A 23,707-nucleotide genomic window follows, 5' to 3' on the forward strand; every position below is an offset into this window, starting at 1 on the left:
TATAAATTAGTCTGCAGCTTGAATTTTACATAATAAAAACTTTTAGCGACAAGGCATTTAGAAATCATAAAGCATCAAGTTTTTCTAAAACAGCATTGATTTGTTTAAATTTCAGAAACAGGTGTACTGTTTGCAGCAAATTAAACATTTCTTGGTTGGGTTGCAATCTCTCCTTTAGAATCCCACCAAGTTCCCGCCAAATGACAGAGTGCATAGACTACAATGCAAATTATTAACTGGCACCTAAATATTTTCCCCTGTGTTTTCAAAGTGTACTTTCTAATGTCTCATTTCCCAGGGATTTGTAAGCCTGGATGATAAATGGGGAAGTGGAAGGAAGAGACAGATCAGAAACAGTCTGCCTTACCACCTCTGCCTGAAGTTTACAGTGTGGTTAAATACTAACAGTATTCACAGACAGTGTAAACCCAGGTAAAAGTATGGATAGTGTTCCACAAAAGATCAGTGTGCCTATGGGATATTTGCTGTAGACTCAGACTGCACTCAATAATGAAGTGTTACTGTTTCAGAAATTGGTTAATAGAAGCTTCACACACCCTTTAAAGTCAACACTGATTATCACTGGAGATTTTTTATAATCTCAACATTCCATCTCCATTATTTTTCTGATAGGCAGTGTGTGCTAAATATCTATGAAGAGAACACTCTAAATACTTCCAAAGCAATACATTAAGTTTAAGTAAGAAATAGTGAAAATTTGCTCCTCTGTCTCAACTACAATTCTGCTCCATTTCTTTGCTGAGTATTGATCAAACTTTGCTTTTGTTAAAAACCCAACATTTCGCATTTGCAACTAGATTCAAATCACCTAGAGAAAGTGCAATAGAGTGTAAAGAGTTTACAGTTTTAATCCTGAAAATATTGCGGCATAAATGACTTAACAGAAATGTACAGTACAAGTAAATTGTATAAATTCTCACACATTAAATCACTGTGCACTAAAGCTTCTGAATCAACCCTCCCAAAGAATATTTTTGTTATCTGTGTTCTGGTACAGATTAGAAGAAAAAATATTAGACAAAAAGCAAACTGCCTTATTCAAGGTTGTTGAAGGGAAGACCCATGAGCAACTGTAGCAATTCTATTCTACACACTCTGTATATGCAAAGTCTGATCCAGCCAAATGTTTCACTCAGAATTTTTTAGCAGCAAATAGGCAAGTTTATCCTGTAGCACTAAATCTCTGTCCCTGTTGGCACTCAAACACATGAAAAAGTTAATGAACTTAAAAATATAGATGATGGAAGTATTGGGAATGGAGATCAATAGCCAATATAGGGTGGAAGACACCTTGATGAAGATGAGCTGAAGAGCTAGAGTGTTCCAAAGCAGAACTCAGAATTCCTGGTTTTTCAGTGTTACTCTTTTATCAGAAATATCATTGTAAGATGCATCAATAAAATCTGACATGTCCAACCTCTGCTGACAAATCATAGTTGGACACACTGGAGGCATCACACAATTTTGCAATCATGATTTTCTGGTTTGAGCTTCCCTAAGGAGGTAAAACCACCTTAATAATCTCTTCTCACAGACATGGAATGTTGCTACAGAGAAATCACTGTTATAAAACTATCACATCATTTCAGAGGGCCAATTTGGTATCTCTCTAGCCTTCCCCCACCCTGAAATGCCACAGCTATTCAGAACACCACTTCAAACTGCCTCAGTCCATGCATTGATTTTTAAAACTTTTTTCACACTTGTGAGAATCACATCAGGCTCTTAGACTGAGGAACACCATGAAAAAAGGTCAAGTTAAGCAAATTGCGCAGAATTGTGCAAACTCTTCTACTGCTGAAGCATACACAGATTATATATTTCTCCAGTGTAATTTGGAACTGTTTATGTTCCAAGATCATGCTTCCCTTCATCCTCATTCATTGCCTGCAACAAACAAGGAGTAGGAGACAACAGCCTCCAGCAATGCAACCATGATCCTTTTTTTCTTTTTTTTTCTTTTTTTTAATGTTTTTTGTTAGTTTTTAACTAAGTAAGAAGTTTTACATACAAAACAAACAGATCAAAGAAGGCAGAAATGACACAGCAAGGTTAATATTAGTTTGGTGCACTGCACAACTTTTCATGTGACCAAATATACACAGTTTTCCATTATTTGATTAAGTTGAACAGTTATGTAGACTAAAATTTCAATGTCCCTTCTGCTAATTTCTTAGTATTGTTTCACTCCCTTCTTCATTCCTACAGACTTTAGGCATTAGAAATAAAACACCCCCTCCACAACTTTTGTTAATAAGATATCAATTTTATAGTTCATCTTGGTAATTGAGGCGGTTATAACATGTAATTGTGATTGTATCCTTCATTAGATACTCCCCATAAAGTACTCTAAATGCTGTAAAAATAGTCACGGGTTTTAAAAGCAAAAGGGACTGTTACTTCTGTTTAGTTTGACTTAGCTTGCTGACTAATTAACAAAAGCATGTTATAATAATAGTAAACAATAATCTTTCCCATGATGAGTAAGAACTGAAAATTTTGTAAAATTTTGTGTTTGTTTGCATCAGGAAAACATATTCTTCCTACAAATTAATAAAAAATATTGAAGAGACAGTTTCTGCAGAAAAAGGCTTATAAAACAACCTTGTTTCAAATCAGTATAAAAATTCAACAGTGTTGCTTATGGATTCAAAACAGAGACCTGGAATGCTTGTTTTAACTGGCTCAAAAAAGAATTTCCATGGTTTCAGATAGCTTCTTTTATCCACATAAAGCTTTTAAACCTTAATTTAAAAGTATCAAACCAATCACTCCAACATTTATATGAAAAAATATGCTTCACTGCTTCATAAGCACTGCCTAAAGAACAGATATTGCAGTATAGTGAGATAGGTAAAATTGTAATTGTAGCTGCTTCCTATATCAGGAAGACAGAGAAGGAATTACTTCATGCCTGCAATCCCCACCTCCACTCCCTGCCATGGAGCAAACTGTAAGTTATCTTGCATGAAAAAAATCCCACAAAAATAAGAGCAATTCCCACTTAAATACATAATTTGACCTTTATCTAACTTTTACTTATGATTTTATTACTTATTCCACCAGTGCAAGAATATACAATGGCACTGGTATTGAATGATAGCTTTTCAATTTAAATTTCATATATTTCTTTCTAATTCATTTTAAAGGATACATAATGTCATATCTCTATTTTATAGTTTTAAAAAGATACTTAAATTCATGTTCAAGAAGTAAACGATATCAAATGTCTTTCACAATTATATCCGATATAACATTTGAAAAACAGACTCACAACATTTAACAAGCAAATGTGACCATATCTTAACCACACATCAGAAATTATAGCACTTTCTGCCCTTCACCATAGTTTGGTATTAATTAAATCAATGCTTCAACATAAAGTACAGACTTCTACTAATACCTTTGGTTCAAGAGCCATATTATCCTTTAAAAAATTTGGTTAATAAAACCTACTCTGCAATTAAAAAGAGCATGACTGTATGATACAACTAGCAGGTCACAACAACATAATAAAATTTAAGAGTCCACTATAAAATCGGCAATATGCAAATGTTCCTGCAAGGAGCATTATGTTCTGAAAGAATTATCAAGCAGCCCATTAAATTTTTTAAATTATATTAGCCAAACCTTTCAATATTAGTTTCAGCTTCCATAAAGGTTCTGTAATAGGCTCTGTGAAGGGCCTACATTAGGCAGGGAGTCTAGTTAAGTAATAAATAATCCATCTCCACGGAAAAGACAGAAGCTTCCACGAACCATGATCATCACCCTGTCACCTTGATAGCTACCCAAAAGCCTTATTTTGTCCAAAATCCTAGAACTATCAGCTACTGGGTACAACTTCAGTATTTGGACCCCAGGTATCTTCAGATTTCAAGCATAAAGAATTTGTTAGGGTACCAACATAACCAGAATACCCGGTACGATTTAACTTCCAGTTCAATGAATTGCAAGGAGATGTAGGGATAGAGAAGGAATCATCGGTGTGCATCAGTTTATTACACTAATGAGTTATCCCTTTCTATCACCATTTCAATACCAAACATCTGATCATGCTCTAGAAAGAGCCTTTATCCAGCAGTACAATAACTGCACTCTGCTAACTCAAACTTTGTTTTTGAAAACAATCACTTCTGTCAGAGTGCATGTTTGTTCTCACACTACAGTAGTGCCCAAAGTGACACAACGAGCCTGAGGACTCATTGTGCAATATATTAAATCCACATAATAAAACACAAATTCATTTCATATAATTGAGATTTAACTGAAAAGCAGAATTTAGTAGCTTAGTTTTGATGAGACTCAGAATGTAGTTAGTGAAGACATACATGTGCTGTATCAGTCACAGCACAAGTCCAAGACGCTGCATAATACTGAAATGGTCTAAGACAATTTTAATCAAAAAGTCAAGACAAAAAATCCAAGTTCTGACATCTGAGAAACCTATTAACAGTAGTCATACATAATTCAAAAAATCGTTAAAAACTAAATAAATTTTATATTTAAATAATTTCATACCACAATAGATGTATGAAATTGCTGACAGCAACTTCAGATAGGGCTGCTGCCTACTCCACCACTTTGGTTTAAGGGAAGTGATGACTCTGACAATCCCTCCATGGAGCTAAAGAGTTGAAGCTGACAATTCCTCCTTCCTGAAGATAAACCCATTGTCCTTCTGATCTTTATTACTATTCAGGTTTAAAAAGAACCTTTGTGTTGGTGAGCTGGCATGCAATTCAGAGGCCTCCTAAAGAGCCTCCAGTCTTTTCTGTACTGTTAAATGAAAATGAGAAATACAGACAGCAACTAGATGATCTTTAAGGTTCTTTCCAACCCACAACATTCTATGATTCTAATATGATTCCATGAGTAGAGAGAAGAAAGAAGAAAAAAGGGGGAAAAAAGACTCTGGAACTCTTCTTTGCATCTCTCCATAGAGACAAACAGTGCTTTGCCAGGCACGAAGGGATTTTATTTCTGCTTGACTGTTACAATTGTACACATAATTAACTTCAGCAATTATAATCCCTCCTATAAGTTCATTCATAAGTCAGTAAGAAAAAAATCAAAGACTTTATTTGTATGAGAAACACAGTTAAACATTTTTGGTTTGGGGGGTTTTTTGGGTTTTTTTTTTGGTTGGGGGTTTTTTTGTGGGTTTTTTATTGTGGTTTTTGGTTTTTTTTTGGGGGGGGCATTTTTGGTAGAGAGGATTAACTTTTGTAAGTAATACAGCTTCCAATTAGTATAATTACATTTTCTTAGTGATAGTTCTTTAATTTACTTCTATAGAACATCAGAATCGAGACACTTCAGATATTTGCAACCTTCTCATATTAGTAGCAGGGGTAGTTACTTAAAGGTTTGGTACATCCAAATTCTACTTTTACAGCCAAACATTCAGTTTCATGTTTTGCTGCTTCAACCTGCCTGAGGTCATGTTAGACTTGGCTTCTTTCTAGCTCAGGTGGCTTAATTTACTAAATAAGTACATGAACTATCCCACCAGCTTATGGTAACCACCCCTGTGACAATAACTGAATTCCACCACACAGTAGCCTCTTCCCCTCCCTAAAAGCAGTTTCCAAACATTCTATATTCTGCTGGTTATCTGTTACTTTTAAAAAGCCCCAGAAAGACAATTCTTTTAAAGAAATCATAACCATTTAAGGGGAGCAAGCATCAGGACTGGAAAAAAAGTCATTACATCTATTTCATTTGTAAGAAGGAGTTTGCAATGTTCAAAAGAATAAAACAACCTCAGAAGAATTGCAGTAGTACTTAAAAATGGCCCACAGGCAGTTTCAGTCATAGTTACTAAAGCATTTCCATTTTCAAAACTACCTACAACAGCAGAAAAAGAGTCTCTCACTTGTTCAGACCAAAACTGAAAACTACTGCTCCTACAGCTCTCCAGCTTCTGTTTATAGCCAGCCCTGGAAATTTTGCTGGAAGTTTTGTTTGCTTTCTAAATTTCCTAGAAATTGTTTCTTAATCAGCTCTCAAACAGTTTCTTTTTTATATAAAATGGTAGTTGAACTAAGACAAACACATAGGTAAAATGTAATAAAAAATAATCTAGCAAAATCTACAGTTTAAAATAGATTTAGAAAAGCTTGAATTTCTTGATTGGATTTGGCTGATTAAGGATATAGTGTCCTTGAACACTACCATAACGCCACCAGCGAAAGCAAATCAGAATGAGCATTGTTATTCTCCTGTTCAAATGCACACAGTCCCAAATCAACAATTCTGAAGAGACAGACCTAGCACAGAAACAAATATGACACAAGAATATTTATTCAGATCTGAAAACAATGACCAACAAATTTGTTCTAATACTGCTTTGTCATTTAAAGAATTTGTGTTTTAAATAGCAATTTCTTCTTTCTATCTAAATATCAGCTTGATGCCACACAAATAATTTTGATTTCTGCATCAATTTGTGCATGATTATTTAATTGCCGGAGCAAACTGAAAACAGCAGGAGCTTTGTCTCAAGTTCATTAATTTTACAGGATAGTAAATGAAAGGCCTTATTCCATGATTGCTTTTGCATATAGTACTGTCAAGATTTCAGTAGAAGGATCTACATTAAGTAATGGAAGACATTTATCGAGCAGAATTTTCCTCTGTAATTTCCTAATCACCCTGTAACATTCCTTTGTAAGCACCTTCAACATTCAAACAGTTTATTTTCATGCTGAAATAAATGAATGCAAGACAGTTTGCAGAAAAAAAAAATCTTTGTTAATAGTTTATTGCTAATAGTTTCTTCTCAGTGGGTGCACACTTACATTTTGTTGGTTTTCTTTTAAAATGATGGATTGAAGATTATTTGTGGGTAAGCTAACAGACAAAAAAAATCAAGTCAAGAACTTGATTAAAGATCTCCACTTTGACTGATGTTTTTTCAAGGGACTGCTTTGGAAATACCCCTGCACACTTGAAACTCATTTTCATTTGAAGGATACAATTCCCAAGACACTCCATGGCACTCATGTCCAATCTGTGTAAACTCACTTCAGAATTTGATCCCAGCAAGGAACGAGTGGTAGTAAGCAACGCAAAGAGAAATTCCTCATTGCTTTGTATTCATAAAATCCAGCACACAAAGCTAAGCAGAAACTAGTCTTTCAAGAAGTAGAAATAGCTGGTTAGCTCAGAAAACGAAAGACAGGCATTAATAAAATTATACATTTGAATTTTTTCACAAAACTCTGGATTTTTTTTGGCCAAAATTATATTTATTTTATTGTAAATGTGTGTAAATTTTTAATGCAACTAATCCTTTTAGAAACAAAGATGAATGTATTTTTATATCTATGCACGGTGGGCAAAAATCTTAGTGGCCGAACTTTAAACCCTAGATTATGGCATTTAAATAAAAAAAAAAAAAAAAAAAAAAAAAAAAAAAAAAAAAAAAAAAAAAAAACAAAAAAAAAAACCCATATCAGCCACCTTAAGAAAGGAAACTGCCTGGAGTTGTGCTGTTAATTAAACATAATTCCCTACCTGTCCTCTTCCTGCCGTGAGAGACGATGGGACACCCACACACCGAAAAGAGAACAAGGCTCTAAACTGGGCAGCAGCCAAAAGATCAGCTTGAAACCCTAGATTATGGCATTTAAATTAAAAAAAAAAAAAAAAAAAAAAAAACCCCAAAAAAAACCCAAAAGAACAAACCACTAGCATGTACCCTGAGAAACCAGGTTGATATACAGAGAAGAAAAGCCTACCCAACTGCCAGAAGATCATATACTTTGTAGGCTAAGTCAAACTTTCAAGGGACTTATTTCAGCCTCCAACTGTACTTTCCTACATATGTCTGACAGTCTGATGCATTATTTCCTAGCAGAAAACCTCTAAAACTGTCTGTGAGCAAAAGCAGTAAGTACTGGAACATAGATGTAAAGCCTTGTGCTTTTTAACCATCATTCTCCTAGACACTTTTAATGTGCAGGTCAAGGATGGATGGACCCCCAAATATGACAAAGATATCTGTATGTCTGCTTTGAGTGTTATTTGATAATTATTACAGGTACTTGATACAAAAAAGTTCCCTCCTGACAAGCCGTCACACCTGCCTTAAATGTTTATCACAGGTATGTGTTTGCAATCACTCACAGAGGCTTGATTCTATCCCGCTTAGCCAAGCATGGACTCCCCAAGGACAGGGACATTTCTTGTCAAGCAAAGGTGAAATGGATTTTAGCCAGATACTCCTGTTTTACTTCCAAAACTACTACCTGTAAATTTCTGAGTAAACCTGGTAGCAGAGCACAAGAGAAACATGAACATATGGAGCAGATCCATCAAAGGATCAAAGATGATTAAGGGATAAGAGCATCTGAAACACAAGGAGAGACTGAGAGTGCTGGTATCATTCAGCCAGGGAAAGAGAAGGCTCAGGAGGGATTTTATCAGTGCATACAAAATATCTAATGTGGTGATTAGCCAAAAAAGATAACAAACTAAGAATTGTACCCAGTGAAAACACAGAAGGCAGGGTGCAAAACTGAAGTACAGGAATTTAAATTTAAGTATGCATAAAAACTTTTCTTACTGAAAGGATGATGGCATATCAAAATTGAAATACTGAATTTTTTAATCTCCTTCCTTGCAGATAGAAAAAACCCAGTGGACCTGCCCAGAGCAATCTGCTCTGATTGAGCTTGCTTTGAGCAATGGTGTTGGACTCTAACCCCAGCTATTCTCTGTGTCTGTGACAAGAACCTGCAGAAGGCTGAGAAGCAACTGAGCAATAGACAGGGAGATGGATTTGCACAAGTTTTAAATGGTAAGTAGCAGTAATAGGCTATCTTTATTCCCCAAAATTCTGATAATCTGTCCCTTTCTGTCCTCTCCTCTTTTCCCTCATTCATTAATATATTTTACAAAGTCAAAGATCATATTTGTCAACTGAAATTCTCAGACTTGTCATGCAATATCTACAACTGTTTTCTGTCTGCTCTGATTAGATTACAAACATTGCAAAAAGGCAAGCTCAAAACCCTCCAGAGACTGGACAGTAAAAATCACTAATCCTATCTTTAGGGATATACAAGTGAAAATGAGCAGTTTTCTGTGGGAAATTGATATTTGAGAGAAAGAGACGTTTCTTAAATATATATTTATATATATATACGCTACAAAGGTGAAGCTAAAAAGAACTTAAACGTGCTTTTAAAAATTTTTGATATAGACACATAGTTTTAAAAAATTCATTCTCTTAGTAATTAGTCACAATTTTAAAGATGCTAAAAATTATAAAGAGAAGCAGCTTTTGCAGATTTTTCTCAGTGTGCTAACATTCAGTTAAAATTCCTCCTACACATACACTTGGGTGCTATGTACCACACTGATCTGGGATTTAAACATTTTATCTCTAGAAGAAGATTTATATCAAAGACAATATAAACAGTTCATACAGTATGTATTTTTCTATCAGGGCCTATAAAATACACGTTTTTTACCTTCAATAGAAAAGGATCAGCTCATTAGGCTCATATTCTGTAAACAGCTTGGAAATGTATACCAAACAAGTCAGTGAAAATTCATACCCAGAAGCAGATGGTGAGAATAGCAAAGCTAAGCAAAGAGAGGCTTAATTGCAAATTTCTACCCAACTAAGCAAAACGGTGGTATTCTACATTCACAGGGATTTTGTTCAGAAAGGGAGGCATCTCGATGCAGGTTGAGGCAGGGGACAGCCCTTGTGTGTCATACATCAGGCCAATGACTACTTGGAGAATTGCCACCAATTAAGCAGCATTCGCATACGGCTGGCATCAACTTCACAGCGCTGCACGCTACGTAAAATTTTATTGCTTGCTCTCTTGCCAAAAGCAACACATCTAATGTTTTTTCTGTTGAATTAAAAATCAACAAGAGATTTAAAGTTGGCCTGCTAAAAGAAGACAAGTAATTAAATTTACTCTGGTACAGTTCTCATTTAGAATGAGCCGAATTAACACTGACTAGACAAGGTGTGTGAGAAATTAAATCACACTGTTACAAAGTTTCAATTTATTCCTACTTCTCTGCCTCATGATATTAAAAAACAGAGAAATTATAAATGTGCCTTTTATCACCAAAAAAGGAATACTGATGACAGAAAAATGCATTTAATCCCTGAAAATACTGGTACAGTGACTGTAATGATTGTTATTACAGACTTTCCCTGGACATGAGCATATATTTCACATTGCAATAAGATTTCTCTCCTTTAAATTACAAACTCAATGATGCAATTCACCATTTATTGTGAATAAATTAGATAGCTTTAGAAAGTGAGTAGAAGTCTTAGACTTAGTACCATGTATGTCCAGAACCCAGTAATTCACTATTTTCATTACATTTCAACATAAAAGGGAAAAAAAAGCCCAAATCTATCCAATAGTCAGAAGTTGGAGAAATCTCAAAGGTAGACAAGGTGAAATTTCATGAAAAGGTTTTCACATTTTTAAATTCAGCATTAAAACTCTCATCTGGAAGAAAGTAAGTAACATCAGCTTTCAGGACAGCTCAGTCATGATACACTAAAATTTACTTCCTGCCTTTTTTAAGTCATATAAAGTAAATTTCTTGAAGGATCTTATTTTGTCTTCTATAACAAGCCAATATGGGTTTTTGGGAAAAGATTGCTTTAATAGCCTCAACAGTATTAATACACAACATGGTGGACAATATCAATTTACTGAAGGCCTTCAATAGAAGAGTCATCGTTTAAGCAGGAGCAGAGAAAAAAATAGGCCAGACAGATACAGATATTATACTGAGAACTGCAGCTCTGAGAACTGTTACCTTCTGGGCGCTCCATCCTCGTGTGGTTGAATAATGACCACTTTTACTGTCACCGATGTGCGCAAGAGGTCGATCATTTGCTCGTGGGTCAGAGTTGCCACAGCCACTTTACAGATCTCGACCAGGCGGCTCCCCTGCCTTAGGCCTGCTTTCCATGCAAATCCAAAGGGCTCCACGTCCGCCACTATCCCTTCAAAGTTCACGTGGAATCCGAGCTGGCCCAGCCCGTTTCTCCGCAGGGTCATTTCCGTGGTTTCGCATCCTCTGGTCACTATCTGAGGAAGCACCAGATTGTTACGCCATTGTCAGGGCATGCAAACATCATAAAGTCGTGTATGGCTTCATATTTACCTATCTTTAGTATACAAACATTAAATTATCCCAACATTATGTTTGAATGAAGGTTTCTGCATAAAACAAAATGAATGACACATTTCACTATGCTAAAAATCTTCCATCTCCAGGGCAGGCAGCCTGATCCATGTTAAATTCTTCCCCCTTGCCCAATGTTAACACAATGCCATTTATATCTTACTGAAAACTTTACAGCTGGTTTAGTTTCAAAACACAAAGCAAGAAAAATGTTTCCCTGCCAATTACTTCATAGTTTTTTGGCTGACTGCAGGTGTGCAGGCTTTTTTTATTCAGCGTTAAACAGTATTAAACCCAAGATAGAATACGAGCCAAATTGAGTGAAGTGCCTCAGTTCTAGCAGCTTGTTTTCCTCGAGAAAATAGCAATGAAGAAAATATTAATTTATTTTTCTTCATAGGCAGATTCCTAACTAACGTCATCTCCAGATGAGGATATCACTAAAATGGGATGAGAGTTTCCATGCCACTGGGAAACTAAGAAGTAAAAAAAATTACTTTCCGCATATTCAGTGAAAAGTAACTGTCATTATACAGATCAGCCAAAATCCTTCAAATTCAGATTTTGCTAAGCAGGTTCATTTCTATATGCTGTGAAACAAGTTCTCAACAGTTTTGCCATGTAAATCATAATCATACAACAGCCTGTAAGCTGGGATACTGCACCACACTCAGAACACAAAGTTCTAGCCTGCATTACAAGGAAGTTTGAGTTACCCCAGCCTTGACTTTTGTCAGAGTCAGAAAACCAGTATGTATTTAGCTTCATTAGCTCAATTAGAAAAAAAACTTTAGCACTATGAAACATGATCAAAAATCTCCCATAAACACTCCACCAAGGCAAATACCTGCCTTTTAGAGATGCATATATTACAATACAGATCCAGGGATCTTCCCAAGGCTGTGCTACGTTAAGTGCAGTTCCTCATGCTGTTTATGGCTGGATTTAGTGTGCATCACTAAAATAGATAGGAGGCTAAGGTTTACTATCAGCTGTACAGGACAGATCTCTGCAAAGGTTGTTTTATGGCTTGAATTTAATTCAGGAGGCTATTTTGGAAAAGTCACTCTTGCTCTCCATTGCCTGCTTGAGCCAGAATCCAGGCAGGCTAGCTTACTAGTTTATTGTGTGCTTGCCACAGCAGAATGGCCTAACCTGATTCAGGGGTGCATGAGAAGGGAGTGGGACTTTACAGCTCATGAGATTTGGTACCTTAGTAAGTGTTAAAGCACTATTTTCTTTATGGAATATTTCTACATGGATATCTGTCACTCAGCAATAAAAAATCAGAATTTGCACACATGAGAACAAAGTGCCACAAACCTATGAGTTATTTCAACTTTGCTGATCTGGTGTGTGCTTATGATTTTAACCTGTGAGGTAAATAAATACAAGTAGCCCTCATTCATGAAGGGATAATCTTCTGGGAACTGTGAAATATGGGAGATGTTGCAAGCATCAGATATTCTGAGAATTATTGCTCAGACATTTTGATTCATAATCTTTCCAATTACTTCTGAAGATGCAGGTTTCAAAGTTAAAATGTGAAAGTCATTATTGAGATGTCTAAAATGTACTCAGGAGGCTTTGTTTACACAGTCAAGTTCTGAGTTTTCATAATAAAAACAAAACAGCTATTTCCTTTGTAATTTTTCTGAGCTCTGAGGTTTTAGTGTAGTTTAGAAACTTTCTTTTTAAAATAAAATTTTCTATTGTGCTTATAACTCTGTATATAGTATTAGAACTACATAGCATACTGGAAACTTTAACATACTGTTAACCTAGCTCTCTTACAACTAAATTTCAGTAAGAAAAAAAAAATCCATAATTTGTGAACTAGATAAGTGAAAAGGAAATTTTCAGCTCTTTGTCAGCTACACTTCCATCACAGGTTTTGAAAATATACATTTAGTCATGCAGTGAAAAGAAGAACATGCTATTACAGTCAGGAGCCCAGCTGAGGGATGGAATTTTATTCTTATTAAGCTACATAATGTTCATTTTTGGGGATTGGCATGTCTTTATCATTATGCCACAATTATAGACTACTGCAAAATGAATGCACCAGCCAAAGCATATGTATTTCCCCAATGCAGAGCACTCAAAATCTCCTCCTCAAGTTAGTTAAATATTCAAAAGTTAAAAGATAAGAAAGATTCCTGCCAAAGACTTTTCTATTCTCAACAGAAAGTATTCCAGGAGATCTAGTCCTCCCCAAGTGTATATTCCCTAAAAGGTAACACTGCATATTACATAGTAACGTCACATTAAACATAGTGATGCTCCACTTCAAAACACAGCATTCTGCTGACTTAGCTGAAGCTTCACAGATCTTGTGGCCACAAATGAACTAAGAGCTGGCTTCTCTGAAAGCACTTAAAACAGATAAAGTTAAAAGACAGAGATCCTGTAAGTGCCATGAAGAAGATGAAGAGGGTTTTCTTTAATATACAGGATACTAAGGAAATGTTGTCCACTCAGATTCTTATCTAAAGAACCATTCAGTGTTTGCATTTAATCTTTTATCACCCTGCCATTCTCTGTTATCCTAAAGCGCAAAAGCACTGCTTTTCCTGCCTTCCAACACAACCTTCCAAGTCAATCTATAGTTTGCTGCTTTTTCTACTCTCTGTAACTAGATACTCTCCCCCATAAATACAAATTTGTCTAGACTGACGAGTCACAGCTCTTTTTTCACTCCTAGACCAATTGTTTGAGATCAAACTAAAATCATGGTCTCAGCCAGCTTTTTACACCTTTTCTTAATCTGGATATTCAGATAGGTGTCATTTTTACCTGCATTATTTAAATACAGGCAATAAAGTCTAGTTATTTATTTGGCAATTGCATTTAGCAATTGCAATGTTCTACTCATTAGTTCTAAGAAATGCTTTTAATCATGACTGAAAGGGTTAATCATCTGGTCATTGAAGACTGATATTACATCACAATTTGAGCTTTCATGTTTAGCATCTGCTGGCACATATGGCTGTTAACCTCAGCTGTGTTCTGAGTCACTTGAAAGGTTTTTAAAGTTTGCACATAAAGTGTGGCATCAGAGATTTAAATACTTTTTAGTGGTTCTAATGGTTCTATACCAAATGTATTTAAGGACTGTAGAAAGCATTTAATGTTATAAAACAACCAGGAAATAACATCAATATACAGCTTTCAAAAGAGAGGAAGAATCAGGGGAAAATGAGAAAAAGATTAGGCAAGAAACAGGGCCAAAAAATGCCTTAAAACAAGTAATGATAGTTAACTCTTTTAGTTAGTATGAAAGTTGGATAGGTAGCAGGGAAAGATAAGGCAGGCAGAGCTCATTGAAATTCATACTTGAAGTTAATATTCAGGTAACCTTAGTAAGAACTGATGCTAAATTTGAGGCTTAAAACTAATTTGTCATTATTTAAATCTGGCTGTAACAAAGAGGAAGTAGTAAACATAGATAAACATTTCATTTTGTGTTTTTAATTACCAAATCTTAAAAATCTCTCTTCAGCAACATGGATTATTTCCAGGCTTTGTAAAACCAAGTAAGTGAAAAATAGCAAAATAAAAAAAATTGTCACTGATGACAGCAGAAGTTTTCACTAGAACGTCAAAGTCTTGTTTTTCATTTGTGTTAAGAAATTTATATTGCTTGGTTAACAAGACCTAATGGGAGCACTGTTTTCTAGAAGGGAAATATCTGCCTAAGGAAAGTGAAACTGAAGACCTCAGTAGAAAAGGATAATATAACAATGGCAAGAAGAGTGAAATAGCAATTGTACTTTGGAAGTAAGTTATTATTTAGAATATGATATTGGGCAATGTTATATGAGACTGCAGTACTAGAGAGGCCCTAAATCACCAGCTGCAATCCAACTGTTCCAGTGTGAAAACTGTAAGCAGATAGATTTCTTTCTTTTCAGTGCTGAGCCTTCCAACAAAAAAAACCCCTAACACCATCTAAATCACTTAAATTAAGATCTAAGAGTGAAGTGTCACCACTAGATGCATCAGCACGTTTACCTTGGAGTTACTGTCATTGCCTTTGGACTGACTGAAATAGTTACAGGACTGGCACAGCAGTACTGACATGGCCATCAAGTGTCTGAAAAACTTTCAGCTGTTAAAAGTGGCATTAGTTAGTGTAGTTTTCTTTACTTCCTGCACTTTCACAGTACAGAGGAACAAATCAGCGCAAGCACTTACATAAAATTTTCTGCTAATATTCTCATGGTTTATTATGAAAAAAATATTTTTCATATTAAGATTTCATTTATTTTTAAATTTATTATATTTCTACCTATAAGGCTGTGATTTGAGAACAGGCTACAGCAAGAGGTATAGCTTTTCAAAAAAGTCAAAAGCTTTTCAGTCCTGATTTCAACACTGGAACCATCCATGGCCTTGGGCAAGTAGTCAGATTAATGGTATCTGAAACCTTACCCCTGAAAAACAGGTTGATTACATTTATCTCACATGCTGTTATGAAGATTACTGTTTGTAATGCTCTCTGAAGACCAAAACCACTCCTATAAACACAGAACATTTTTAATTGTATCTCAGAGGAGATGTAGAAAAACTGTTCATTAAAAAACTGGAATTCCAGTTTAGAAACTGCACTTACTTCAAGTCTTTGAACAATTTCTCTGATGTCTTCAGCACAATTATCTACTGCAGACAGAAGAATACATTCTCCTCTTTCATAAAATATTTTGATGCTCATTAATCCAGATGTCCATCCAATAACATCTCTGCAGGAGCAGTTAAACACAACATTTTTTGATTCCTTTTCAATCAACATGATAAACTCATTGGAGATTCCGAGGAGACATTCAATGTCAGCAGACTGGCCGAAATCTCGGGCAATCACATTCCACATAATCGCTCCAACACTGAATAGATGTGCATCTTTCCTTGGTTTAACCTTTTCCTTCTTTTTTGCCCCTAAAGTAATAAAGCTGAACTTGGCTGAAGTATCCACTGTAGCTGTGGTAACAAAGTTTTCTGCCAGATCTTTCAAGTATTCTTGACGTGTCCTTGTGGCCATGGCTCGAAATTTTTCCGACTTATGCGCTGCATTTTCAGCATTAATAACTTTGGCTAAAAGGAAGTCCCTAAAGACTGCAGACTTGGGGAAAGTTACTCCTTTGGGAATGGGTGGACCAAATGAGGGAACATCTTTTGATCGTGAAACACCAACACTGGAAACAGCAAAGAAAAAAAACAACCAACAAAATGATTAATTCCCTAAAAACAAATAAAAATCAGATGATAAGCAGAACTGTGATCTCTGCAATCCATTTACACAATTAAGTACAGCTTTGACATGCCAATTTGCAGACATTTCAGACACATCAAAGAAAACTGATTGTCTGTTTTAGAATGGCTTTCTTCTTTTAAATATATAAAGGACATTATGAAGGTATCTTGCTAAAACAAAAACTATCAAAGATAACTTCTTAGGGTGTCAACGTCTCCTTTCCTGAATGTAATAAATATTAAAATTAATTGTGAGAAATAAATGAGAGAACTATTTTTTTAAATTATTTTTATGTAAGTCTATAATTTTCAGCTGTCACTCAGTTGCATCATCTTAAAACTAAGAAATATAAAGAAAAAAAAGAAATATAAAACCAGAAATTTTTATCCTCAAATTTTCTACTACAATGAAGTGTGAACTCAATGAAAAATATTGGTGCCAAATGTGACTATAATTGAGCATTCTCCACCTGTATAATCTGCCTACTCTATGCTCATAAAATTGGAAAACACAATTCTTGATCTAGACAGTTCACAGCCAAATGTAAGAAAAATAGGAATATTTCCTAATTGATACAATTATACCTCTAATTGATTGATACATACGTAATATATTTCAACTGAAAAATAATTTCAAACTAAAGTACACAGTAGGTATAAATATTATTTATTTGGCTGAAATACAGTCAAATTTGGGATGACAGATAAAGTTTAATAGAAAGGAAAATATAACTTAGGAAATGTCATGTATTAATCAACACAAAACATTTACTGAAACGAAATCAAGTCCTAAAAGATAGTTTAAGTTCTAGTAGACTACTAAAAGACAATAATATGACCCACCCTCACAATGTATTTTAATTTCATTCTAAACAATGAATAAATGACATTTATAAATAAACCTCTGTAATTATGCTTCATGTCTTTATCACTATTTGCACAATTACCAATCAATTCACAAATGTGTTTCCACCTTTGTTACTCTGTTAAAATTCATTATGAAGTGACTTAAATGTGAGAGTTAAAATCATCTGAAATTTATGATTTTTTTCCATTCTCCAAAAGTCTTCATTTATGTGTTTAGAGGCTATGACTCATCATATTGTCATATGCAGGGATTCATACAGGTTAAAGGACCTTCCAAAATACTTTAAATCACTTTCTTTAAAAAGAGGAAACGTGCAATAAAAATTCTAAATTCATTTCTATTGCTTGTCTGCAAATCTTATTTTCACTAACTTGTTATATCCCCATTTTGTGGCCATAAATCAGCAACATGGAGTTCTGCACGTACTCCTTTGAGTCTACAAACCGTGCTCCATAACTCTAGATGTGTGCAAGGGAGACACTGGGGTTTCAGATTCACAGGAAGTGCTGCAGAAATTTTAAAATCGAGCACATAATATCTATAAGAAATACAGAATATCTAGAAAACACAGTTGCATTGTAGTCTTAGTAACAAACTTATATAATTATAAGGCTCTACTCACCTATAACACACATTTTCAGTGCATGGATTATGCACTTTGACAATGACAAATACATGTTGAAAGTGGGAACGAATATTTTTTGGAGTAAAAGGAAGTGCTCCTGGCTCTTGGAAGACAATGGTAACTATGTCATTTCCTATATGCCTTTTCCTTAGCAGCTAGACAAGAAACATGCATTGAAAAATTAGTTGTTAAAAAGTAAATAAATAAAATAATAAATTCATCATCTCAGGAAAAAAAAACCCCAAACAAGCTGAACCAATACAAATAAAGCATAATTTTTCAGAAATAACTTTTATTGCATCATGGAGAACAACATGTAAAGGATATCAGAACTGCAAACATATAGGGAAAGGAAATTAGGCTAAGTTCACAAAAGTACTAGTGAATTTTCTCACATCTTCACACTAGTTCTCCATAGTTTCTGCTCATTTATATTTTACTCTACAAGAAAAATATATTTCTCTTATTCTTACTAGTGCATCACTTCAGTAATAGAAAAGTGTTGCATCACTTGACATTTCTCATTATCCAGAAAACCGTACATACATTCCATCTTTATAGTGTAATATTTGTCTCTACATTAAAAATATAATATTGCTTTTATGTCTCAGTAAAACTTTCTTTTCCATGTTGCAACTCTATTAAATATTGTCCTTAATATTATGATCTTAATTTAGAACAAAATATTATCATGAACATCCATCACAAATATTAACAAGTGCATATTTGAGGAACAGAACCAAGACTCATGGAGAAACAACAGCTATTAGGAACACTTAAATTAAAAATTTGTTCTTGTAATTGGTAGCTTTTATCATCAAAATATATTTAAGGGCTAATTTAAACTACTAAATCATTGTTATAGGCTAAAATTTAGTAAAAATTAAAAAACATATCCCCAATGAGGGACTGCTACTCTTTCTTCCCAAAAAACGCAACAAAATAACAGTAAAATGATGCTCACTTTCTTAATGAAAGAATATTCTAACTTTCAATTTTTGTATATTAACAGACAAAAAAAGCAGTCTGCTAGGTGCTACATTTAAAATATTTACCCAAAGTCTGCCAAAGATCTTGCATTGTCAACTAATAGCATAAAGACACTGATAGCTGTACCTTAGTTCATACGTAACCAAAAAGGATTTAAGAATAAATTTACTTGGAAACTTAATGACAGAGCAAGTAAAAATTTCTCTACGAAAGTGATATCACAGAAAATAATCTTTCTAATAAGAGTATTTTGTTGCATTTTCCCAGTTCTACTAAAAGTTAGTATTTCAGCTCCCAACAACAAAAAGTAAAGTTGCACATGCGAAAGCCTAGAACCGATGTCTGTTTCTTTATAACTCTAAAAAAAACCATAAAGGATGATATTCTGAAGGTAATCAGAAGGGCCAAAGCCACAACTTTAAAGCACTAAGGACATCTATATTATTTTAAACATAATCAAAATCCCAAACACGGATAAAGAAATAAGACTTCTTACGAAACTTGAAAACAGACATAGGAACAGAAAAAAGTATTTGGTAAGTTGTGTGGCTCAGTCAAGTTCTCAGGTTTCTAAGACTAAAATGAAAGCAACTGGTTATTTGAGCCATTTAAGATGCACACTGTTGCATACAGAACCACACTTTGAGGAACTGATCACAGAACTAAGTGTGTCAGATATACTTTAATTTGTTCATCTAGTGAGCCATACAATTAGATCATAATAGGGCAGCACAAGTTAATGTTTAGAAGTTATTACTATCTCACAGGTTGGAATTTACAACTCAGTTACATTTGCAAGCAACCTTCCAATTATGAGGTACAAGGTGATTAATTTCTGCCCGTGTTGTACCACTAAGTGCCTAATTACTTGTTCTTGCTACAGTGGTTCATGCCTATACATTTCCATAGAGTAAATTATAAAAATGACAATACAATCCTCTTTAAAGGTATATTTATTTTTCAAAATAATCACTGCTTTCAAAAATATTTTCTGCTTTTGTAGACCCCTTTAGGATGCTCTGCCTGCCATCATACATAGCATAAACAAGAACAGCATTCACTTAATTGAAGGTAAGTTTTAGAAATGTTTGAAATTTTACTAGCTAAGACTTTTTAAAAGTATGGCAGTTCCCATATCCTACCCCTAGGATATTTTTCAAGGGTGGAAACCTCTACAAGGCACAAAAAAAGAAATAGGAAGACAGGTCATTATTTTTAAGAACCTTACCAAGACTGTAGAGATCTTAGTGACTCCTTCAGTTTAAAATAAAACCAATGTAACACTTATAAATAGTTATCATGCATAAGTGGTCAGTCAACTTCAACACAATGCAAAAGGCAAAGCACCGTTGTGGCTGTGCACAGAGGATCACAATGCAAAGAACTTCTAAAGGGGGGAGAATTAAACTGGGGTGATCTGGAACACGGAAAGAAGTGCTCTGGATAGGATAAAGGAACAGGAAAAGAATAAAGTATTGAATGGAGAAGAAGGAGGGAACACATACCTCTCTGGGAAATGGGAGATAAGGATAGCATACTGAAAATGAAAAAGGAATTGAAGGAAACTGGAACTCAGCAAAATAATCTATAAGAAACCCTTTTCTAGTTTCTATTTTTAGCCTAGATTTTTCTCTCAGCTTTTACCTCCTAGTTTATTTGGGTGTTCCTTTCAGGTTCTCAGTTTCCCCTTCCTCTCCCATTTTGAGGTCTGCTCAGGTTTGGGGGCTTTTGGATGTTGTAAAATTATATTTTTTTAATCTGCCTTTCTAACATACTCTAAAGAATCTCATGCCAGTGTTGAGCATTGATGTTGACAGGAACTCTCAATTGGGTGCAGAGATTACAGAGAATTACTTGCAGTAAGGAGGAATCATTGTCATGTTAGAATTTGAAAATAAACCTAATCAAGTATGATAGGCAGCCAAAAGGAAATCAGTGAAGTGTAATGTAAGAATACAAGACACACAAAGGAGAATCCAGTTAGGAAAATATGTTAGAAAAGCAGAATCCATTAGATCAAAACGATTTGCACTATATGATAGCTATTATATTTATTCTCATATTTTAGTGACTCAATTCTTAATTTTCAGATATGCATCTCTGAAGGAAAAAACTGTCTTAAAACTTAGCATATTAACAGCTTGTGCTCAGCCTTAAAAAACTACCCACTTCAGTAGGATTTATTGCTTTGTCAAACCGCAAAACAACAAGGAATTCTTGTTGAAACAGCAGTGAAATATGCTTTTGATCCTATTAAATTATGAAGTGTTAAGAGTCAAATAAGAAAATCTCCAAACTTATTTTAGTACATTTCTAAAATAAGTGATTTCAAAAGTTTTATATTCAATTTGGTTTGTTAGCCAGTACCAAAATCAGAAATGAATGGTAAACTGAGTCTGGTATAACCTTAGGTCTTGTTACCCAATTATTTTAACAGTAGGTAAATGCTACAAGCTTATTTTGTTATTGCATATCTGTTTCATTTTCAAGTTTTTATAAAACCAGGTGAAAACTGATTATTTGAACAGATTTGGATTAATTGGGTCTGATCACTTGAACACAAGCAGACTGCAAATGTGTGAGTGGGAAACTTGCAAGGGAATGATTTGGGGGACAAAGGGACATTGCAAAGGTAAAGTTTAAAGGGGAAAGCCTTGAACTGCTTTGAAGAAAAGGCCAGTAAAGGAAAAGGAACTGGCCATACCAGGGCTGGTTGTCTTCTCCATCCTAGGGAAGGAGCAGCTGACTTGAAAGTTCCCAGCCTATGTTGCAGCCAAAATAAAAATTACCTTGCTCTTTGGATCTCCTGCTGGTTCTAAAACTAGAGGGATGTCCTGATCAGGGACCAAGCAGGGCGCAGTTATATCCTGGAAGAAGCAACAAACAGTTCTGGTGCGCCCTATTTTTGGCTCACAGGTATTTGGAACACAAGCAAGGCTCAGTGCTTGCTCACTGAAGGTCACCGTCGTGGATTAGGAGGGACTGAATACCTTGCCCAGTCATTACCAAAGAAGGGACATGGGGAAAGGATGCAACAACCTCAGCCAGTACATACATAATAAGCTAGTAGAAAATAACTATTGAATGGGGGCTTTCATCCCTAACATAACCTAACAGGAAATTTACCGTGGTCTCTAACTTCCCCTTACTTGGGTATGCAGTGAGCCAAACCCTGAAGAGACTTCATTATGTATTTTGGAGCTAAACAGTAAGAGAAAAAAAATAAACAGTTATTATAAATCCGTTTTGCACATTAAGGCTGGCTAAATTCTAGTAATTTGGGTGCACTTGTCACATTTCATTAAGACAGTGTACATGCTGTGCAAACACTGATAGATCTCATCACCTGAAAAATAATGTGGTGGGTCTTCAGATAGGCATACTGCTTGAACTTGGAAAACTGCCACATTATTTTGATCTCAAGGAAGCCACGAATAACAACACAGTGCTCCTGCTAAATATTGAACCTTTTAAAGGGACAATGATGAGAGCTTACTAAAACACCGTGGAAAGGGGAGCTTGTTGCTAGGAAGACCATGGAGTTAAAATTGAAAGATTTTGCTGCACACAAGAATCAGCACCTGACTATAAAGACACATAAGGAGATCATAAGAATGACAGGAAGGCACAGGAAGAAGTGAAAGGACAGTAAAGGGGGTGGCTGGGCAACACAGCAGTGAAGCTCACAGACAAACAGCAAAAAACTATGAAAATAAGTGGATCATGGCAAGAGGATATCCTGTTCTCACGAACAAGGAAAATTCACGAAAGACAACAAAAGTAATAAACTCCAAGTAAGGCCATATTTACTGTCAGTGCCTGTGATTTGCTATGAAAATATTAATTTTATTCTTTTAAGGCAAGCTCATTCAGTGTACTATATCATCTTAATAAGGTACCGTTTTCCATATTTACATACATTTCCAGTCTAAGATTGTTAGACTGAATACAGAGAGAACAACTCCTAGTGCATTTACTAAATTAACCTGTTTTGTAATAAGATGCAACTGAAAGTTTAGAGAAGCAGAACAATCTGAAATCAGCGATGAAGATCCAATCCCTTGATTACCAGCTATGTCACGGTTGAGTGTCTGATGAACATTCTGTCTCCAGAAAGCCACACATTTTAGGAAGTGAGTCATCTAAACTTTATGTTATTCATATGGTGAAAAGTTTGTCTTTTGATTCCTAATTTAGTTTTTTTTTAACCACATCTAAATACTAAGTGTAATGTCTTAACTGTTCACTTGAAACAGCTTTTCAAACTGTTCAGAGCTCTATGCACTGATTATTTAAAACACATAACATACTATACTTTCTTGTTGTAACAGTAAAATATTGTTATTTTTATTTATCCCTTCTGAAAAAATTCAGTACTTTTATTTTATCTTTTTCCTGCTGCCTTGACACATCCCTTCCTGCTCACAAAAGACCTATTGATAGGATAGACATGAAAGATACAACTCCCATATGGTTCAACAATCAAGTAGTAAGCATCTTTTGTGAGCTGTTCAAAACCAAAGTGAGATATCATCCTTATTTCATGACAACCTTCCACAATGGCTGAGATGATTGTAACTTGCATGGCAAGGCCAGAATGTTCCAAAACTAACTACATAAATCAACACTTACTTCTGAAAGAACACAGAGTAACAGCACAGAAAGTTACAAACTACCATAGGTCTGATCTATGAGCAATTCTTGCACTTTTCTTTTAAGCCTTAAATCTGATATATTATACCAAATGTGCTTGTACGTTTAATTAAGTC

At 35.0% G+C, this 23,707-nt stretch overlaps 1 protein-coding gene across 3 annotated transcripts in view; it reads right to left on the reverse strand.

The window, feature by feature from the left end:
• Nucleotides 1-23,707, reverse strand: part of SIPA1L2 (signal induced proliferation associated 1 like 2) — a 126,497-nt gene that overhangs the window by 31,030 nt on the left and 71,760 nt on the right. For all 3 annotated transcript variants that reach the window (XM_039707522.1, XM_039707521.1, XM_039707519.1), the window contains exons 8-10: nucleotides 17,946-18,103; nucleotides 15,821-16,397; nucleotides 10,834-11,108 (exon numbers count right to left, since the gene is read on the reverse strand). In XM_039707522.1, the coding sequence (XP_039563456.1) occupies nucleotides 10,834-11,108; nucleotides 15,821-16,397; nucleotides 17,946-18,103 (1,010 nt within the window). The remainder of the gene's footprint in view (nucleotides 1-10,833; nucleotides 11,109-15,820; nucleotides 16,398-17,945; nucleotides 18,104-23,707) is intronic.

This window comes from Passer montanus, unplaced genomic scaffold, assembly GCF_014805655.1.
Source record: "Passer montanus isolate IOZ18808 unplaced genomic scaffold, ASM1480565v1 scaffold2, whole genome shotgun sequence".
Taxonomy (NCBI): domain Eukaryota; kingdom Metazoa; phylum Chordata; class Aves; order Passeriformes; family Passeridae; genus Passer; species Passer montanus.